General features: G+C 37.6%; 2 protein-coding genes across 5 annotated transcripts; one reads left to right on the top strand and one right to left on the bottom strand.

The window, feature by feature from the left end:
• Window positions 1–6,597: 6,597 nt before the first annotated feature.
• Window positions 6,598–11,625, bottom strand: TRMT10C (tRNA methyltransferase 10C, mitochondrial RNase P subunit). Of its 4 annotated transcripts, none has more exons than XM_070750066.1 (4): window positions 11,549–11,615; window positions 10,566–10,624; window positions 9,479–9,539; window positions 6,598–8,365 (listed from the first exon to the last, which is right to left on the bottom strand). In XM_070750066.1, exon 4 carries the CDS (start codon window positions 8,321–8,323, stop codon window positions 7,073–7,075), a length of 1,251 nt encoding a protein of 416 aa, XP_070606167.1. In that variant the 5' UTR covers window positions 8,324–8,365; window positions 9,479–9,539; window positions 10,566–10,624; window positions 11,549–11,615; the 3' UTR covers window positions 6,598–7,072. The 4 variants fall into 4 exon arrangements, with proteins under 4 accessions (XP_070606167.1, XP_070606170.1, XP_070606168.1 ...); XM_070750069.1 differs by lacking the exon at window positions 11,549–11,615 and adding an exon at window positions 11,395–11,538; XM_070750067.1 differs by lacking the exon at window positions 10,566–10,624 and having other exon boundaries at window positions 11,549–11,625.
• A 134-nt stretch (window positions 11,626–11,759) lies between these two features.
• TXNL4B (thioredoxin like 4B) lies at window positions 11,760–17,455 on the top strand. Its single transcript, XM_070750072.1, has 3 exons — window positions 11,760–11,965; window positions 15,649–15,800; window positions 16,801–17,455. Exons 1-3 carry the CDS (start codon window positions 11,834–11,836, stop codon window positions 16,964–16,966), a joined length of 450 nt encoding a protein of 149 aa, XP_070606173.1. The 5' UTR covers window positions 11,760–11,833; the 3' UTR covers window positions 16,967–17,455.
• The last annotated feature ends 320 nt before the right edge of the window (window positions 17,456–17,775 follow it).

Genomic DNA, 17,775 nt, shown 5'->3' with positions numbered 1-17,775 from the left:
GAAACTGATTGGCAGCCAGTGCAGACCGTGGAGTGTTGGTGAAACGTGGGCAGATCTTGGAAGCCCCACGATGGCTCTCGCAGCTGCGTTCTACACGATCTGAAGTTTCCGAATGCTCTTCAAAGGTAACCCTATGTTGAGAGAGTTGCAGTAGTCGAACCTGGAGGTGATGAGGGCATGAGTGACTGTGAGCAGTGACTCCCGGTCCAAATAGGGCCGCAACTGGTACACCCGGTGAACCTGGGCAAACGCCCTCTTCGCCACAGCTGAAAGATGGTGCTCTAATGTTAGCTATGGATCGAGGAGGACGCCCAAGTTGCGGATCCTCTCTGAGGGGGTCAATAATTCCCTCCCAGGGTAATGGACGGACAGATGGAATTGTCCTAGGGAGGCAAAACCCAGCCACTCCGTTTTGTCAGGATTGAGTTTGAGCCTGTTGACACCCATCCAGACCCTCACAGCCTCCAGGCACCAGCACATCACTTCCACTGCTTCACTGACTGGACATGGGGTGGAGATGTATAACTGGGTATCATCCGCATATTGATGATACCTCACCCAGCGGTTTCATGTAGATTTTAAATAGCAGGGGGGAGAGGACTGATCCCTGAGGCACCCCACAAGGGAGAAGCCTCGAGGTCGACCTCTGACCCCCACTAACACCAACTGCGACCGACCAGAGTAACCGAGTAGTTGATGCATGGAACTCTCTACCTGACTCTGTAGTATCATTACCTAACCCCTAAAACGTTACTCTTAGACCATCCACTATTGACCTCTCCCGATTCCTAAGAGGTCAGTAAGAGGTGTGCATAAGTGCACCAAAATGCCTTCTGTCCCCTGTCCTAATGTTTCTCTTTTACTAGTATCATGTATATAAATACTGTACTGTTATATCTTTGTATACTACCAATACATCTTGACAAAACAAACAAACAAATAAAAAATAAAATAAATCTGGTAAGGTGAAGTTAACCCAATAATCATGGGTTGACTGCAAAATATCAGTTTGTAAGCTGTTGAAGTATGAATTACTGGGTTTGTAGCACAAAGTCAGCAGCTAAAACTATTTTACTTCAGCAAACAATATATCTGGTCAAAAACCACAGACAGGTACAGCTTCCATTGATGTCATAGCAAGATATGATTCTATCACCAAGCTTTAGTTTCACTTGAACTCCATTGTATACAGGTAGGCCAATTCATTTAGTGACTGTTCAAAGTTACAGCAAAAAATTATTTATGACCATTTTTCACACTTATGACCATTACAGCACCCCCATATTTATGTGATCAAAATTCAGATGTTTGGCAACTGTTTCATATTTATGACTGTTGCAGTGTCCCGGGGTCATGTGATCACCTTTTGCAACCTTCTGACAAGCAACATCAATGGGGAAACCAGATTAACTTAACAATCATGTTACAAATTTAATAACTGCAGTGATTCACTTAAATGTGGCAAAAGGTCATAAAATGAGGCAAAATTCATAATTAATAACAGACATTTTGGGCTCAATTGTGATCATAAGTTGAAGCCTATCTGTATAGTTAGATCTCTGGTTTCATCTTGAGATTTTTGGTATTTTAATACATTTTTTAAAATTTATAGTGTAAAATAAAAATTTAGTACTAAAAGTTGAATACAGGGATGATCAAAGACTCCTTTAAAGATGCCAAAGAATATAGTACCCATTTCTAGTAACTGGGTTTGCTTGAGGTATACAGTACCTACAATTTAACTTGGATAACAGTATTTGTACATTATTATTGTTGTTGTTGTGGTTCAATGCAAAATCAGCCAGATGTTTTGATTTGTCTACATGTCCAGTCCTACATGTCCAGTCCAGTCAATTTGTCTACATGCCCAGTCCTTTGCAAGAACCTAGAATAGGCAATGATATGTCACTGTAGGCTCACTAAGTGGGGCACTACCTTGATGTGATTGTGGGGCTTATGTTCTCTGAGGAAGAGCTATACCAGAGGTTTAATCATACTGGATGGGTCTCATCAGAGGAGCCAAACAAAGCATGGTGAAACGTAAAATACAGAAATTTTTATCGGCTCAGTGACTGTCCAGACTAACAAGGACTATGCTAGATGTTGGAGTTTATTCATTCATTCATTCATTTATTTATTTATCAGATTTGTATGCCGCCCCTCTCCGTAGACTTGGGGCGGCTAACAACAATAATAATACAATGTAAACAAATCTAATATTTAAGTTAATTTAAAAACCCCAATTTAAGAAACCAATCATACATACAGACATACCATGCATAAATTTTACAAGCCTAGGGGGAAGGGAAAGTCTCAATTCCCCCATGCCTGACGACAGATGTGGGTTTTAAGCTTATGAAAGGCAAGGAGGGTGGGGGCAACTCTGATATCTGGGTGGAGTTGGTTCCAAAGGGTCAGGGCCACCACAGAGAAGGCTCTTCCCCTGGGTCCCGCCAAACGACGAGTTCCTGGACATCTGGTGAAAAATAGGCTACAGGACTCAGTTCCGCAGCTGCAAAACTACTGGAAGGAAAGGAAAGAAAGAAAGGGAAGGAAATACCCTTCACAAATATACTATGATTGAAAACAAAGAAATAATGATCTGTTGTTACAGATCAAGTGCAACAAGAAATTTGAAATGTATGCACCAATTCTAGAAAGAACAACATCCAGAATCAGAAATAAGAGGCTAGAGGCTAGCAGATCAATGTTGATTTATAATATGAAATAATAATTTACAGAAGCAGAACTGGAAGAATCGAAAAAGTCTACACAAGACAGAGAAATCAAAGCCATGCCAAAAGTAATTTACACTGTTGAGATAAACAAGGGATAGTATTAAAGGAATCCAGTAGAGATATAGAATTGTATTAATTTGAAAATCAGGTACCCTCTCCTGTCTCAGAAAGAACAAAGCTCTCTATCCAACGAAACAACTAATACAATGATTAAAAGATGCCAAAATTGCAATATCAAATATAAGCACCAGCTGCCTTCAAGAAACAAACCAACTAATGTGCACCATAGCTGCAGTTATAATAAATATAAACCTCCAAAGTCCCTTCCAACTGTTATTCTATTCTATTTTTTTAAATAAAATCTAAACTTTATTGAAGATAAATAGGGGAGGGGATACATAAAGCAAAAGGACTATGCGAATATTAGTACTAATGTATATGAATTTAGATTATACAGTTATAAATCAAAATATACACTTACATAAGGAAAGAAAATAAGGAAGAAAATAAAGCTAAAGAGAAAGAAAAAGATAAAAGGAGGGAAGGAGGAAAATTTTAAAATAAAAAAGAAGAGATAAATTCATCTATAAATTTATCAAATGTCGTAGTGTCAACTTATCTGTTGACCCGATTACTCTACAGCTTTTAAGATCTTTACTATCAATATAGATGAGTTTTAGGTTTCTAAACTTGAGTTAAAGTTTTGTCGTTTTGGATTTGTTCATCCTTTTATCAATGATTCGTAATATTATTTTATAAGTTAGTGGGATAATTATTTGAGTGAAGGGTAAAAAGATCCTGATGGAGTTGTATATTGTCCAGCCAGATGTACCATTTATTCCACGCCTTATAGAACTCTGATTCCTCTTTGTCCTGTAGTTCGAGGGTCATTTTAGTCAGCTCAGCACTTTCATGAATTTTGTTAATGACATTTAGGGTAGATGGAATAATTAGGCAGCCATTAAACAAAGATGATAGATATCTACCGGTAAACATTTTAACTACTGTGCAAGAATAACATTCGTCCAATCTTGGAAATTGGATCACGGCCCTTCTATTCTATTCTATCCTATTCTAATAAAGCAAACATCAGCTGTAGCCAAGATGAGCAAATGCTAAATTCATATTGCAAATTATAGGCAGCATCTCCAATTTCAATCTACCAGTAATCCAAAATGTTTCTACCAATCTGTCAGTGGAGAGGCTGCAGTGAATCAATCACTGACAAGGAAGAAACCATAGTTCTGGGTGCAAATATCAGATAATCCCCAAAAATACAAGAATGCAGCTTGGTTAAAGATGGAGAAGAAAAAAAGAAAAAAATTATTACTAATCAAACGTAACTGGTTATCTCCCTATAGAGGGGCTTTGGTTGGGATAAAAGCAGCAACATTCTGAGACATTTCAAATATTATAGGCCACTTATTTTAAAATGTATGGGGCTCATTCTACTTCAGATTGACTCTTAGCTAAGTGAAGGTCATATTCATGAAATGAATTTATCACTGAATTCTTCTAGATTTTTTTTAATGCTTTCCATTTTCACCTCAGTCCCTGTATTTCTCAATAAATTCCTACTCAACTATTAGAAATGACCCCCCCCCCTTTTTTTGGTGATTCATCTAGGCCAGATTACATATTGGTACAATAAACCAAATAAAGAAATAAAATGCTGAGCACAACAGAATATTATATTCAATTTTCAAACCATTCTGCAGAATTCTAGGTTTATGTGAGAAATTGATCGGATTCTCTGTAAACATTTACAAGTACTGTCCTCAAGGAAGTACTTTGTGCTCATCACAGCTCATTGCTTTACTTCTTGATCAAGCATATTAGTATTTTTTTAAATTAGCAGGTCTTGTAACTTGAAGTGTGAAACACATACACACTTAATATTGTTGCCAAACAATACTAACATTCAGAACGGGTACCACGCAAGCATATTAATACAGGCAGAACAAGGCGAAAAGGATCTGGCCTCTTTTAAATGTGTTTGCCATGTTATAATGATATATTACTAAAAATATGTCAATATCAGTATTTTTAAAGACCCGAAGTTTGGACAGAGGTGAAATCTACTTACCTTCACTACTGGTCTAGAAGTGCGTGCACCACGCACAATGTCACATCGGATTTTTGACCCACTGCACCTGCACAGGCTTTGCGCATGGGCAGAGGGTAAAAACCAGAAATAACCAACATTTGGGCTAGTGGACAGAGCCTCACACTGCTGCTGCTACCAGTTCCCCAAATCATGTGCCACTGCTAATGGCTCCTGCGTGCTGGACACTGAGGATTTTACACTGAGTTTGCATGGAAAATTAATTATTTTGTGCATGAAACAAATGCAGTTTAGTTCAAAAGTTCAACTGAACCATTTTGAAGAATGATAGTTCAGCCAACATACTGCAGGTCCTAGCAGAAACAAACTCAGAGACATCACATTGAATAATGGGGTAAAGCTGTTGGAATTTTTCCCCCCACTCCATTTTCCCTGCATGACTTAAGCATCATCTGCCATCTTATCTTCCTAATTCTGTATAAAAATTGTAATATAGCACTATTAGAAAATAGGCTCAACACAATTAACATTAAGTAAACTAGTCACATAGGCACAAAGAACAAATAAGTAATATATCGGGAAAATCAGTATGTGACAACTTGCATTTCTAACTTTTTAAGATTCCGTATTCCATGTAATGTGAACAATTTAGCCAAATAATACACATCATAAATTTGCTTGTATTGCATATGAACAAAAGTTAATTACCTTATTTATAGCATTGGCATACAGTATGTTCTTAGCAACAGTCATTAAAAAGCTGAAAGAAACTTATTCTTGCTTGCCAATGTATTTTTAATGGATAAAAGGAATCAATTTTCCACACTATTGGCACCTTTCTCCCAGTATGCATTGCCACAGCCACTGCATATGAAACATGGCATGTTCTACCAGCCTCCTGCTCTTTCTTCTGATGTTTTTTACATCTTCCTTTCTCTTAGCTGCAATAAGGCAGGGTGGTGACCTGTAAATATGAACATATGTTGGACCAAATATAGATCATCCAAAACTGGTGGTTTTGTGCTATGATTGGTCCATTTGTAGAATGTTTTGCACTTCCCCCTTTTGCACAGACCCTTTATATCTCTGTTGACTATAGAAACATCAAAAGAAGCTTAAATTTTGTAGATGGGAAGCTGGAAAGGAATATTCACAATGATGCTAGATTTTAAGAATTGCTAATACAGTGTTCCCTCGATTTTCACGGGTTCGAACTTCGCGAAAAGCCCATACCACGGTTTTTCAAAAATATTAATTAAAAAATACTTTGCGGCTTTTTCCCCTATACCACGGTTTTTCCTGCCTGATGACATCATATGTCATCGCCAAACTTTCGTCCGCCTTTAATAATTTTTTTAAAAAATAAACTTTAATAAATAAACATGGTGAGTAATAATCTAAATGGTTGCTAAGGTAATGGGAAATTGTAATTTAGGGGTTTAAAGTGTTAAGGGAAGGCTTGTAACACTGTTCATAGCCAAAAATAGTGTATTTACTTCTGCATCTCTACTTCGTGGAAATTCGACTTTCGCGGGCGGTCTCGGAACGCATCCCCCGCGAAAATCGAGGGAACACTGTACTTTTGCATTGTATGCTTGATGTGTTTAAAACTGGCATTTAGATCATCAAAAGACAAAGTATATACAATTATAAAATAATTAGATCAAAAACATTTAAAACATGTTTTAGTAAGTAGCCCTTTATATTTAACAAATCTAACTTTTAAAATACCTTAACAATTCAAACAATTGAGTATTATTCAACTTTTTAACTCTAAAATAAAAAGATCATACACACAATTCACTTTTTTTAATAGTTACATTTCCCGCATAGTATTAATTCCTGCATAAAATCAGAACATTTACAGTAATTTGAGCTCTTTGTTGTTTAGCAAAATTCACAGTAACCACACATTCCCAGTATCAAAATTGGGAAACTACATTTACATAACTTTGTTGTATGTGGCAATGTTGTATGTGGAAGCAGAGAAAAGGCGAATACAATATTACATTGGGGTTTGTGACCGATACACATTAACAATTACTGTTATTGTGTTTAACCTGACGGAACATGTTTTTCAGCCCCATTGTGTATTACAGAGGTTTTCTCAGCAGTCAGAAGTGATGCTTCCTATATATTTACAAAGTTTCCTGTGGTAAAACCTCATGTTTTATCATTATTGGGTTGTTTAGTCTGTAGAAGTTGAAAGCTGAAGTTGAGGACAAATGTTATTTTACATGATATTTATAACAGACATAATTAGGTGACACTACTCTTCCCACAATCCATTCCACAAACGTTTCTTGGCGAGTTCCTCTACCAATTGCCTTTTTTTAAAGTTTTGCTCAGACATTTTTCTATTCTTTTGTCTATTTATAAAGAATTGCATAGATGGATCTAAAAAACCTTCATGCTTTCTTTTTGGAACAAACTCTAGAGCTTTGTTCCAATTCCCAGTTTGTTTCAGAGTTATTAAGATCATTATCATTTGATCCAGAGTAAGAACTTTGGCTCCAGTTTTCCAATTCAAGTATCTTTGTAGAGGAAGTTGTGCTGTTGCCAACTTCAAGCGCTTTGCACGAGCAAGAGAGACTCCCTTCCTTATTGACTTATCAACTAGGGATCCAATGATATAGATTTTATTATGGTCAAATGTTTCCATTACATTGGGTGAATCAGCAGTTAAGTAGACAATTTGGTCCCTTGGAAATAATTCAACATAGGATTTTTCTGTCACTGTCACAAACAAATTGTCCCATGCATCTCCATAACGCCTGCTGAATTCTTGGTGGTATGAACCATCTTCTTTAAAATTACAGTAGTATAAATGGAATGGTTCTACAGCTTTACGATTGGCTCCTTCACAGTCCATCATCTGTTTCACTGTATTCTGCATCTCTCTCTCTGACATATCATCGTAATCCATGTCAAATACCAGAGGCTGGCCAAAACTCATAGCCTGAGCAGCTTTCCAATTGTACACAACTTCCATAGTGGAGTCCCAAATGGCCCGAAACAATCTACCTTTTAGTATTAGCTCTTCATTATCCATTGTTTTTCGGAGTTCCTCCTTTTCTTCACGTTGTTTTTTCTTTTTTTCTTTTTCGGCATTCCTTCTCATTTCTTTTGAAGCCAAAAAGGCCAAATACTTATTTCTTGAAGAAACAGTAGGATATTCAATCAACTTCTGTAACTGTTCTTCAGTAATATTTTCTGGAGCAGCTTTACCTAAACGCCTAGACATGTCAATGTATTCCTTAATAGCTGCTATATTAGGCTCTTCCTCAGGTGATGCTTTTTCAAATGCTTCTTTTTCCAAGCCAGAAAGCACAACCGATTTCCATTCATCTAGATCTATGTTCTCATCATATTTTTTTGAAACATGTTTGTTCAAATAAATCATCCTCAATGTTCCACAAGTACTGATTTTGCTGGGCATTGATAAAAATAACCCATATTTTGTCATTTTTGGTACAATCAATCTGAAGGCAGATCTTCTAATTAAATTCAATAAATGCATATTGAAAAATATCAGAATTGAGAGTTGTGATGTCCAATATACCTGCAGTCACACATATATAGAAAAAAATAAGATATTTTAGAAAAACAAACCTGAAATTGTTCATAATTATTATAAACCTAAGTAATATAAACTGATTTCATTAATTACATTTTTATTCCACCCAATTTTTATGATTCTGAAAAACTGCAAAATAATGCAGTGCCAGTGACATATAAGGGCTGAAATAAACAGTATTAAGATCAGAGAGAAAGAGATACAAGACATTTTAAACTGAAAAAGCTACCAATGTGCTTGGTCCAGAAACTGATCTAGGAAATGTAGGCAAGGGATTCATGGAATATTGGAATTCCTAGTTATCTATTCATTTAAAGAAAAAAGATATGAACAGTGCAAAAAAGAATAAGAAATAGTATAGGAAGTTTAAAAGCACAGTTAAAGTAGAAAAGGGCAAAAATAAAATTCACAATTGGTTTAACTGTTTATGATGCAGTGAGAGTCAAAGAAACAAGGGTAAGTTGACATTTTGAATGTGAGACATATCATTTTAACTGTCAAAAAGTTAACTGAAAATGAATATGGAATGTGGATATGAAAGTGGAAGACAAAGGAAGAAATGAAAAAAGGCAGTTTGAAAGTAGAAAGTAAAAGAGAATGACTATTTTATATAATAGGACCGTTACATTAAAGAGTGATCTCATAATAGAATGAATAAAAAGTGCATGTAAGAAAAATTATATAGAAACAAAGACAAAACAGTGTATTAAAGAATAAGACAAGCATATGGAGTTACATTAAAAAGTAGCATTAAATGCTTAGTAGAATAAAAAAGGAAATATAAGAATGATTGCTGCAAAACTATGAAAACAGATTTTGATATGAGTAACATCTTAAGTTGCATATGGAGTTTGCTCACGGGTTGGTTGCATGAGTTGTTTAATATATAGGATTTGCTGCAAGAAATGAATATTGAAATAAATTATGTAAATGTATGCTTCAAACAACTTTGCTGTAGGGCTGTAAAAGCTGGGAATGTCAGGAGAAATGAAAAAGTAATGAAAAAGTAAAGTGAATGAAGAACAAATGGAGATTCGTATATACTATAAAACACAGAGATACAGGTATGGTAAAATGAATTTTATAAAATTATATTACCTTTTATTGTTTAAATATTTGGTCACTTGATATATTTGTATAGTAAGGCGCCTCTGAAGTTCTAGAGAAGAAAAACAGCTTTTAGAAACTTAAAACTAGTTTCTGCTTGATTTCAATTAAAGCATTAATATCTCATTTAGACGCTCACACATTCTAGGTCAGGGGTGTCAAATTGATGGCCCATGGGTCTAATGTGTCATGTGCAGGCCATGCCTACCACAGCTTTGCGAATGGATAAAATGTTGCAAAACATGACATGTCAGCAATGTGATACAGTGAGTTTGAGTTCTAGGCATTTATTTTGCTAAGGGCAGATATATCCAATTGGGTATCATTAGCATAAGGATGATATCATATGGCAATAGGTGAGCTGCAGGGATCAGTAGTGGAATCTGTTTCCCAATCATCATCAACTGAAATCAATCCTGGAGAATGGAACCAAATTAGAACATTAATACTTTTGTTTCCATATGGAAATCGCTTCCGAACTTCATGCTTGAGATAGAAAAGAATGAAACTTTGATTTTGGGTTTCATTGACTGATAAGACTTTTGTAGAAATGACTGGTTCATATTATTATGGTAAAACAAAAAGTTGAGATTTGTTAATGCCTTAATCTACTACAATAAATAATCGGAAGTCAATGTTTCTCTTTCTTTTTCTTTCTCTACCCTTCCTCACTTTTCATTTCCCTTTTCCTTCACTGTCCTCTTATTTGCGTTTGTATTTTATAATACTTTATAATCTAATAAAAATGTATTTGACTGAGAAAGAAGCCAAATTAGTACAACATCATGCAGCCCTCCCCCAATTCTCTGAATCAATCCAGGATATCTTGGTCAATTGTATCAAAAAAGAAGTCAAGCAGAGCAAGGATGGACGCACAATTGTCATCTCATCCTTGTCAGAGATCATTCAAAGGGGCAAAAATGTTTCTGTCTGAAATGCTGACCGAAAAGTAGACAATATTTTTTATCTCCCCCCCCCTGCTTCTTTCTGCATGTTTGATTTATTTTCTTTTTTAGTTTTTATTTTTAAATGTAATGTTTAATAAAAGTATTATATAAAAAAAGATGAAGTCACATACCAAAAAATCCCCATAGGCCAGAAAGTTTCCTTCCCGAAACACGGGAGCTAATGAAACCACTGACAAAACATAATGAAAAACAGACAATGAGCTTCTTATTACAGTATTTTCCCCTTGCTATGAAGCAAGCCCAAAGAGATTTAATATTTTTTAGCTATGTGTACAAAAATCTGATTTTAATATTAGAATTGTAATATATCTTCCTATACACAAATGAAATCCACACATATTATTTATTACTGAGAAATGGCCACATCCCAGTAGATCTAACTAAAGCACATTATTTTCAGTAAGATACTGGCCACTTGTTATAGACTCATCTGGTCTGAGCACAATTATTAGTGACAATACCAGCATACAATTCTCTTGGCAATAATATCCATTTGCTAACCTCTTCCTTCTGTGTTTTTACTATTATCATAGTTTAATCTACCACTCAGATATTTCAGGTGGTTTTCCAAACCAATCTAAATACTAAAGTTTCACCCTGCAGTTTTCCGAGATCAGCTAAGGTTGGCTAGTGTGGCAAATGTATATTTTATTTTATGTACGCTGAGAGCATATGCACGAAGACAAATTGCTTGTGTGTCCAATCACACTTGGCCAATAAAATTCTATTCTATTCTATTCTTAAGAAGAAACACCTTGAATTCAATGGAATTCAGACAGGCAGATCCAAGTTTCACTGTAAATCTGCCTAATTAGCGTCAGAAATAATCCAATGTTTCTTCATTCATTCTTTCCTTCTATTTCATTAATAGACAAATGCGCCGGTAACATTAGAAGAGCCATCACCTTCTTCCCATATTTAAAAACGAGTACCACTCACTGAAGAATTTCAAAGGGGGAGCAGCAATATTAATTTTGCAAAACCAAAACTATTATAGTTGAGAGTCCGCTTTCTTAGATGATGAAATGGACTGAATTCACGAGGTTTCACGTTGTTTTAAACAATCTTACTTTCTAATATCTCGCCTACTTACCAGCGCGCGCATCTAAGCATGCCTCCCAGCTCCGGAATGGGTCCGTGCCTAAATATATCCCATCGGAAACCCTGCTAGAACTAAGACTCTGACGGATGGTTCCGTCGGCGAAAACAAGTCCTGCAGCGTTAGTTGCCATTGATTGGAGAAGGTCCTTGTCAATCACTGGGCCTCGGTGACAGTTTCCTCGCACTCCCCCACCCGCCGGCAAAAATAAAATAATTTTACGCGCGTGCGCGTTTGCTGTCGCGAGGTACTACTAACCTTCTGGTCTCGTCAGTCGGCATGAGTTTTCTGCTGCCTCAGTTAAACAGCAAAAAGGAGGTGGATGAAGCGATTAAGACCGTGGCGGAAAAAGTCCTGGTGCTTCGCTTTGGTAGGGATGAAGATCATGTCTGCCTTCAACTGGATAACATTGTAAGCCGGCATTTTGCTTTTTATTTATTTGCAGTTTCCGAATACAAGCGGCGTACATCGCAAGACGGCTGCTGATCCTAAAATAAAAGAGAATATTTGTAACTCAGTCAGGGCCGCTATCAGGAATTTTGGGGCCCCATACAGCCTAAGTGTCTGCCCCCCCCCCCGCCATTTTAAAACTACTTTTTTAAAGTTTTTAAGAAGATGTTAGATAATCATCTGAAAATAGCTGTAAATAAAACCCGATGTTCCCAGAATTAACTTTATTCATAAGATTATGATAGCAACAACTTGACCTTAGTTTTACTGGAACTATAGAATAATCATATAATAACCGCTGATGTTACAGGCCGTATAACTATATAAAGAAGGAACTGTGAGGATAACAGTTCAAAAGGGACGGGGGTGATGTTTGTTATGTTGTGTTGTTTTGTTGCTTGTCTTATAAAATGCAAATACAAAATTTAAACAAACAAATAAGTATTATTTTTTTAATGTTTACATAATAACTACTTTTAAAAAAAAAAATCATCTGTCTGAAGTAGTGTAGGATTCCTGTCTAAGCAGGGGGTTGGACTAGAAGACCTCCAAGGTGCCTTCCCACTGTTATTCTATTCTAATTATCCAGGGGGTTGTGTAGTTATCAGTGGTATTAAAATAGGAGCTGTTAAGAAAAAACCAAATACAATTTCATATTGCTTCATATCTCAATATCCTTTTCGATCTAGTTTTTACGCCCATCGGTGAACGCAGGTCTGAACGAGCCCGTGGTATCCAAGTTAATTTCAAAATACACTGCTCAAAAAAAAGTGAAGGGAACACTTAAACAACACAATATAAACTCCAAGTTGTCAATCAGCGTTGCTTCCTAAGTGGACAGTTTGATTTCACAGAAGTTTGATTTACTTGGAGTTATACAGTATTGTGTTGTTTAAGTGTTTCCTTTATTTTTTTGAACAGTGTAGATCAGGGGTCCCCAAACTTTTTACACAGGGGGCCAGTTCACTGTCCCTCAGACTGTTGGAGAGCCGGACTATTAAAAAAACATGTGAACAAATCCCTATGCACACTGCACATACCTTATTTAAAGTAAAAAACAAAATGGGAACAAATACAATATTTAATATTTATTCTTCCTCTTTCTCTCTCTCTCCCTTTCTCTCTGTCCTTCTGTCTTTCTAATTCTCTCTCTCTCTTTCTCTCTGTCCTCTCTTTCTCTCTTTCTCTCACTCACTCTCTTTCTATCTCTCCCTCTTTCTCTCTCCCTCTCTCTGTCTCTTCCTTTCTCTCTCTCTCTCCCTTTCTATCTCTCTTCTTCCTTTCTCTCTCCCTCTCTATCTTTCCCTCTTTCTCTCCCCCTCTCTCTTTCTTTCTCTCTTCTCTTTCTCTCACTCACTCTCTTTCTATCTCTCCCTCTTTCTCTCTACCTTTCTTTCTCTTTCTCTCTCTCCCTTTCTCTGTCCCTCTCTTTCTTTCTCTGTTCTTCTCTTTCTTTCTCTCTGTCCCTCTTTCTTTCTCTCTGTCCCTCTCTTTCTTTCTCTCTGTCCCTTTCTTTCTCTCTCTTATCTCTCCTTCTCTCACTCTCTTTGTATCTCTCTCTTTCTCTCTCTCCTTCTCTATCTCTCCCTCTTTCTCTCTCCCCCTTTCTATCTCTCCTCTTACTTTCTCTTTCTTTCTCTCTCCCGTATTTTTTCTGTTTTTCTGCTGTGGGCGGAGAGCGCGCGGCCCAGACCCTGAGCAGAAAGGGGCCTCCGTGGCTCCCGAGTGGCATCCGAGACCCGCTGGGCAATCTGCCAGGCGCTTTAGGGCCCATCAAACCCCGACGACCTCGCACCCGGGGCCCTCCGCCGCCCCCGGATCCTGCCCGGGACAGGGCAGCTTCCTCTGACAGGCGCCGCGCGGGGCCGAGGGGGCTTCAAAACCAACCAGGGGGGCTCATGCCCCCCGAAGTGTCCCGCTGAAGGCTTCGAAGGGCAAGAAAGGGGGGCCTCGCTTCTGTCCCACTTTAAGGGCCTCTTTCTGAACAGTTCCCCACTCTCTCCGTGCAGGCGAGCAAAGCGAATTTCTGTTTGGGCAGCAAAATGTAGAGTTTCGCCTGACCAGGTCGTGGAAACCTGGGGGGAGGGCATGGGCTGCGGGGGGGGGGGGGCTTCCAGCCCAAAGGCCTCAGCCGTGCCTGTAGGAACCCCCCACCCTGCCCAAAGGTCCCGGGGACGAAAGAGACTCTTTAGTTTTCAGGCCCAAAACATCCACGCAGGCACAGGAACGCGGGCGAGACGCGCCTCGGTTTCCCGCATTTGCCAGAATGTAAAAAAGGAAAGAAAGAAAAAGAAAAACTTTTGGATGAGAAAAGCAGGAAAAGCCGATTAACAAAACCGAAGTGATTTTTCGGGAGATCAAAGGATTCAGTCTCAATCTCGGGGTGTCGCAGGCGGAGAGCTGGGAGGGAAAGGGCCTTTCTCTTTCGCTTTCTCTGCGCTGGCCGGGTCGCCGCTTCCCACTCCAGGCCCTCCCCCCACGCCCGCACCCCAGGGTCCGCTCAATCTCTTTCTCTCTCATACACCACGCCAGCAACAGAGAGAGAAAGAGAGAGAGCGGAGGGCGACTTGCCGGTCCACGCCCGCCTGGATAAGCGGTCCCGCATGGCCCCAGCGCCGGACTCTGCCATTGATCTCCGCCCCCGTTCGGCTCTGCAGCTGAGAAGCAGCAGCCACGTCCACCCCTTCGCCCTCCCCCCGCGTCCCCGGCACCCAGCGTCTGGCCCCACACCGCCTCCACCACCCGGTAACGCGCCCGATCTCTACCTCTCTCTGCTGCTGGTAAAGGCAGGCAGCCGGCAAAAGTGGGAGGGTACAGACTGGGCATGTGCAGGGAGCCGCTGACAGCGGGCCCCAATTTGCCCGGGCCCGGTACGGCGCTCCCAGTAGTACCCGTCTATCGGCGGCCCTGAACTCAGTTGCGTTCTTGAATAATTTTTCATTATGTAAACTATAGATTAATGCTGATGATGTTACCTACTTTGGGTAATGAAACATCTGCAAGAAAATAACCAAGCTCGGAGAGCACCAAGCACTCCGATCCTAAAATATTTTCATTTGGTGCCAAAGGAGGTCAGATAGTTTCCTAAGCTGGTATACTTCATAATGAACAAAACTTTCATCTATATATACTGCTCAAAAAAGTAAAGGGAACACTCAAATAACACATGCTAGATCTCATGAAATGAAATATGAAATATTCTCATTGAATACTTTATTCTGTCAAACAAAGCATGTGAAATTGATTGTCAATTAGTGTTACTTCCTAAGTGGACAGTTTGACTTCACAGAAGTTTGATTTACTTGGAGTTATATTGTGTTGTTTAAGTGTTCCCTTTTATTTTTTTGAGCAGTGTATAATCAGATACACATCTGATGCTAGCAGAATTTGCAGCAAGACCCCTCTTAAAATTTAAATGGATGGATTGTTTGTATTCTTGTTATCCTTGCTACAATTATTGTTGGTTTATTTGGAAAAGTATAATGTACCGGTAATTATAATCCAACTGTTATGTCTTTTCAATCACAAAGCATCTCAGTGTATTGAGATTTAAATTATTCTGTTTTTCACTGCTGCTATTATTAAAGGCTGTGACCCCTTTCTTCCTGCATCTAGTGCATCATGTAACTTTGGTTTCTTGACAGCTTGCAAAAACATCTCATGATTTGAGTAAAATGGCTACAATTTATTTAGTGAACGTGAATAAAGTTCCAGTGTATACCCAGTATTTTGACATTAGTCATATTCCATCAACTGTCTTCTTTTTCAATGGGCAACACATAAAAGTGGATTATGGGTAAGTTGGTTTGAATGTAGCTTAAGTGTGATATGTTTGTTGTATTAATTATTATTTTGTGACTTAGTCTGTTTATTATGCAGAGCCATTATGTACGTGGATTTTGGCTTGAATTATTGTGATTTAATTAATATGCCAAGGTAAAATCGAACAAGAATGTAGGAAGTCAGGAAGTATTCTCTCTCACACTTTTTGGCTATTAATTTGGATAGGTAGGATTTGTATGCAGAATATGTAAGAAGTGAGTTGAATGTTTGAGATGGGTTGGAATGACTTATACCACAAGGCTTATGGGGATGGTGAAATAGCTAAATGAAGTTCATTAAGAGTTCCCAAATATTTAATATTTTAAACTTGTATATGGGGATTATGGCAGCTTCTGTTTACCGGTAGTTAGAAAAATACAGTTCAGAGGAGTCTAAACTTCTGTGTGCAGTTGTATTCAGCAAACTATGGCATGAGACAGTGCATTAATCCAAAGACTGACAGATTGTTTATTATATTGATGAATGGTAGCAATCCACAAAAGTGTTAAGAAATGAATGCTGAAGTCTTTATGGATTTTAGATTCCCAAGTTGGAATTTTGAAAATGATGTCCTATTACAAATGATAAAACATATTACCTGGCACAATGAATCTGTATGTAAATAGTTCTATCATAAAATACAGTTGTAGTTAATTTTATATTATGAAACACATCTTGTAAATTAGCTTTATATCAGAAATAGTATTGCTCTGTTATTGATTGCTAGCCATAATATCTAAATTGAAACTCCTGATCATAGCTATAAGTTTCATACCCATTTATGATGATTCTTGAGAAATACACTAGACTGGGTAAACTTTTAATTTGATCTTGCATGGTTATATAAAATGCTAATAAATATATTTGTAAAAGTGAGGCGCTTGGTAGATTCAGATTTTGAACTATTTGTATTTTTGAACTTCAACTTTAACATTGTTTAAAATTGGATTTATATGTATTTTTTTTCCTAACAGGTCTCCAGATCATACCAAATTTGTCGGAAGTTTCAAAACAAAACAAGACTTCATAGATTTGATTGAAGTGATCTATCGTGGAGCAATGCGTGGAAAACTCATTGTACGAAGCCCAATTGATCCAAAGAATATTCCCAAGTATGAACTTCTATACAAAGATATTTAAATGCCCTTTCTGGAAATAAATCAAAGTTGGAATGGACACATCTAATCCTGATTGTACATGGCTTTTTTGAACATGTATCCCAACTAAGCTCCAAAAAGAAGTAATCAATCTTTGCATGATCATATTGGTCAACATCAAAACGGACAGATTTTCTGTCTTATTTTTCTTATTATGTATGTCAACAAGTTGCTGACTTTCTATTGTTATTATCTTATAGCCTACATCTTAACAATTTGTTAAATAAAGGAACCTTCTCTAAAGCAAACAAGTAAATGCCTTGAACTATAAACAAAAATAAACTTTTTCACACAAGATAGAAAGACAAAACCAAATAAATCATTTTATAGATTAACATTAAATAAGATATAATTAAACTTAGACTCAGCATGAACCCAATCATAGAAAGCCCTTTTCTTTTTGACCTAGTGATAGTTGTATTTAATTGTGTTATTTAAACACAATTATATAAAATAATGCTATTGCTGTAAATATTTTGTCCTGCCTGTCCTGATAAGTTTACAACATTGTTTATGATTTGATTGTGGTGGATAAAATTGAGATCTGGCTAGGAGACAAGGTGAAGTCTTCGCTTTCTATTGAGGTGGATTCTGGTAATCTTGGGCGAGCAGATTATAAGTATGTTTCCAAAAATACAATACTGTAATACAATAACTATGTTTCCTAAAAATACCTGTATTCCGTATTAGGCCACCCTTCTGCCATAATTATTGATAGGTAAGGAACCTTAGTAGACTCAGTGGTCATCTATATAAGACAGAGTATACTTGAGAAAGACAAGTGTGTTAAAT

The sequence above is a fragment of the Erythrolamprus reginae genome, chromosome 4, assembly GCF_031021105.1.
Source record: "Erythrolamprus reginae isolate rEryReg1 chromosome 4, rEryReg1.hap1, whole genome shotgun sequence".
In the NCBI taxonomy this organism is placed as follows: Eukaryota; Metazoa; Chordata; class Lepidosauria; order Squamata; family Dipsadidae; genus Erythrolamprus; species Erythrolamprus reginae.
Note: the sequence above shows the minus strand (reverse complement) of the source record. Positions and strands in the feature narration are given on the sequence as shown.

Excerpts from the sequence above, each read along its gene's own strand:
- TRMT10C (XM_070750067.1), bottom strand. The coding sequence starts at position 8,323 with ATGCATTTATTGAATTTAATTAGAAGATCTGCCTTCAGATTGATTGTA.
- TXNL4B (XM_070750072.1), top strand. The coding sequence starts at position 11,834 with ATGAGTTTTCTGCTGCCTCAGTTAAACAGCAAAAAGGAGGTGGATGAA. Across the intron at positions 11,966-15,648 it reads GCCTTCAACTGGATAACATT|CTTGCAAAAACATCTCATGA; the intron begins GTAAGCCGGCAT and ends GTTTCTTGACAG. Across the intron at positions 15,801-16,800 it reads CACATAAAAGTGGATTATGG|GTCTCCAGATCATACCAAAT; the intron begins GTAAGTTGGTTT and ends TTTTCCTAACAG.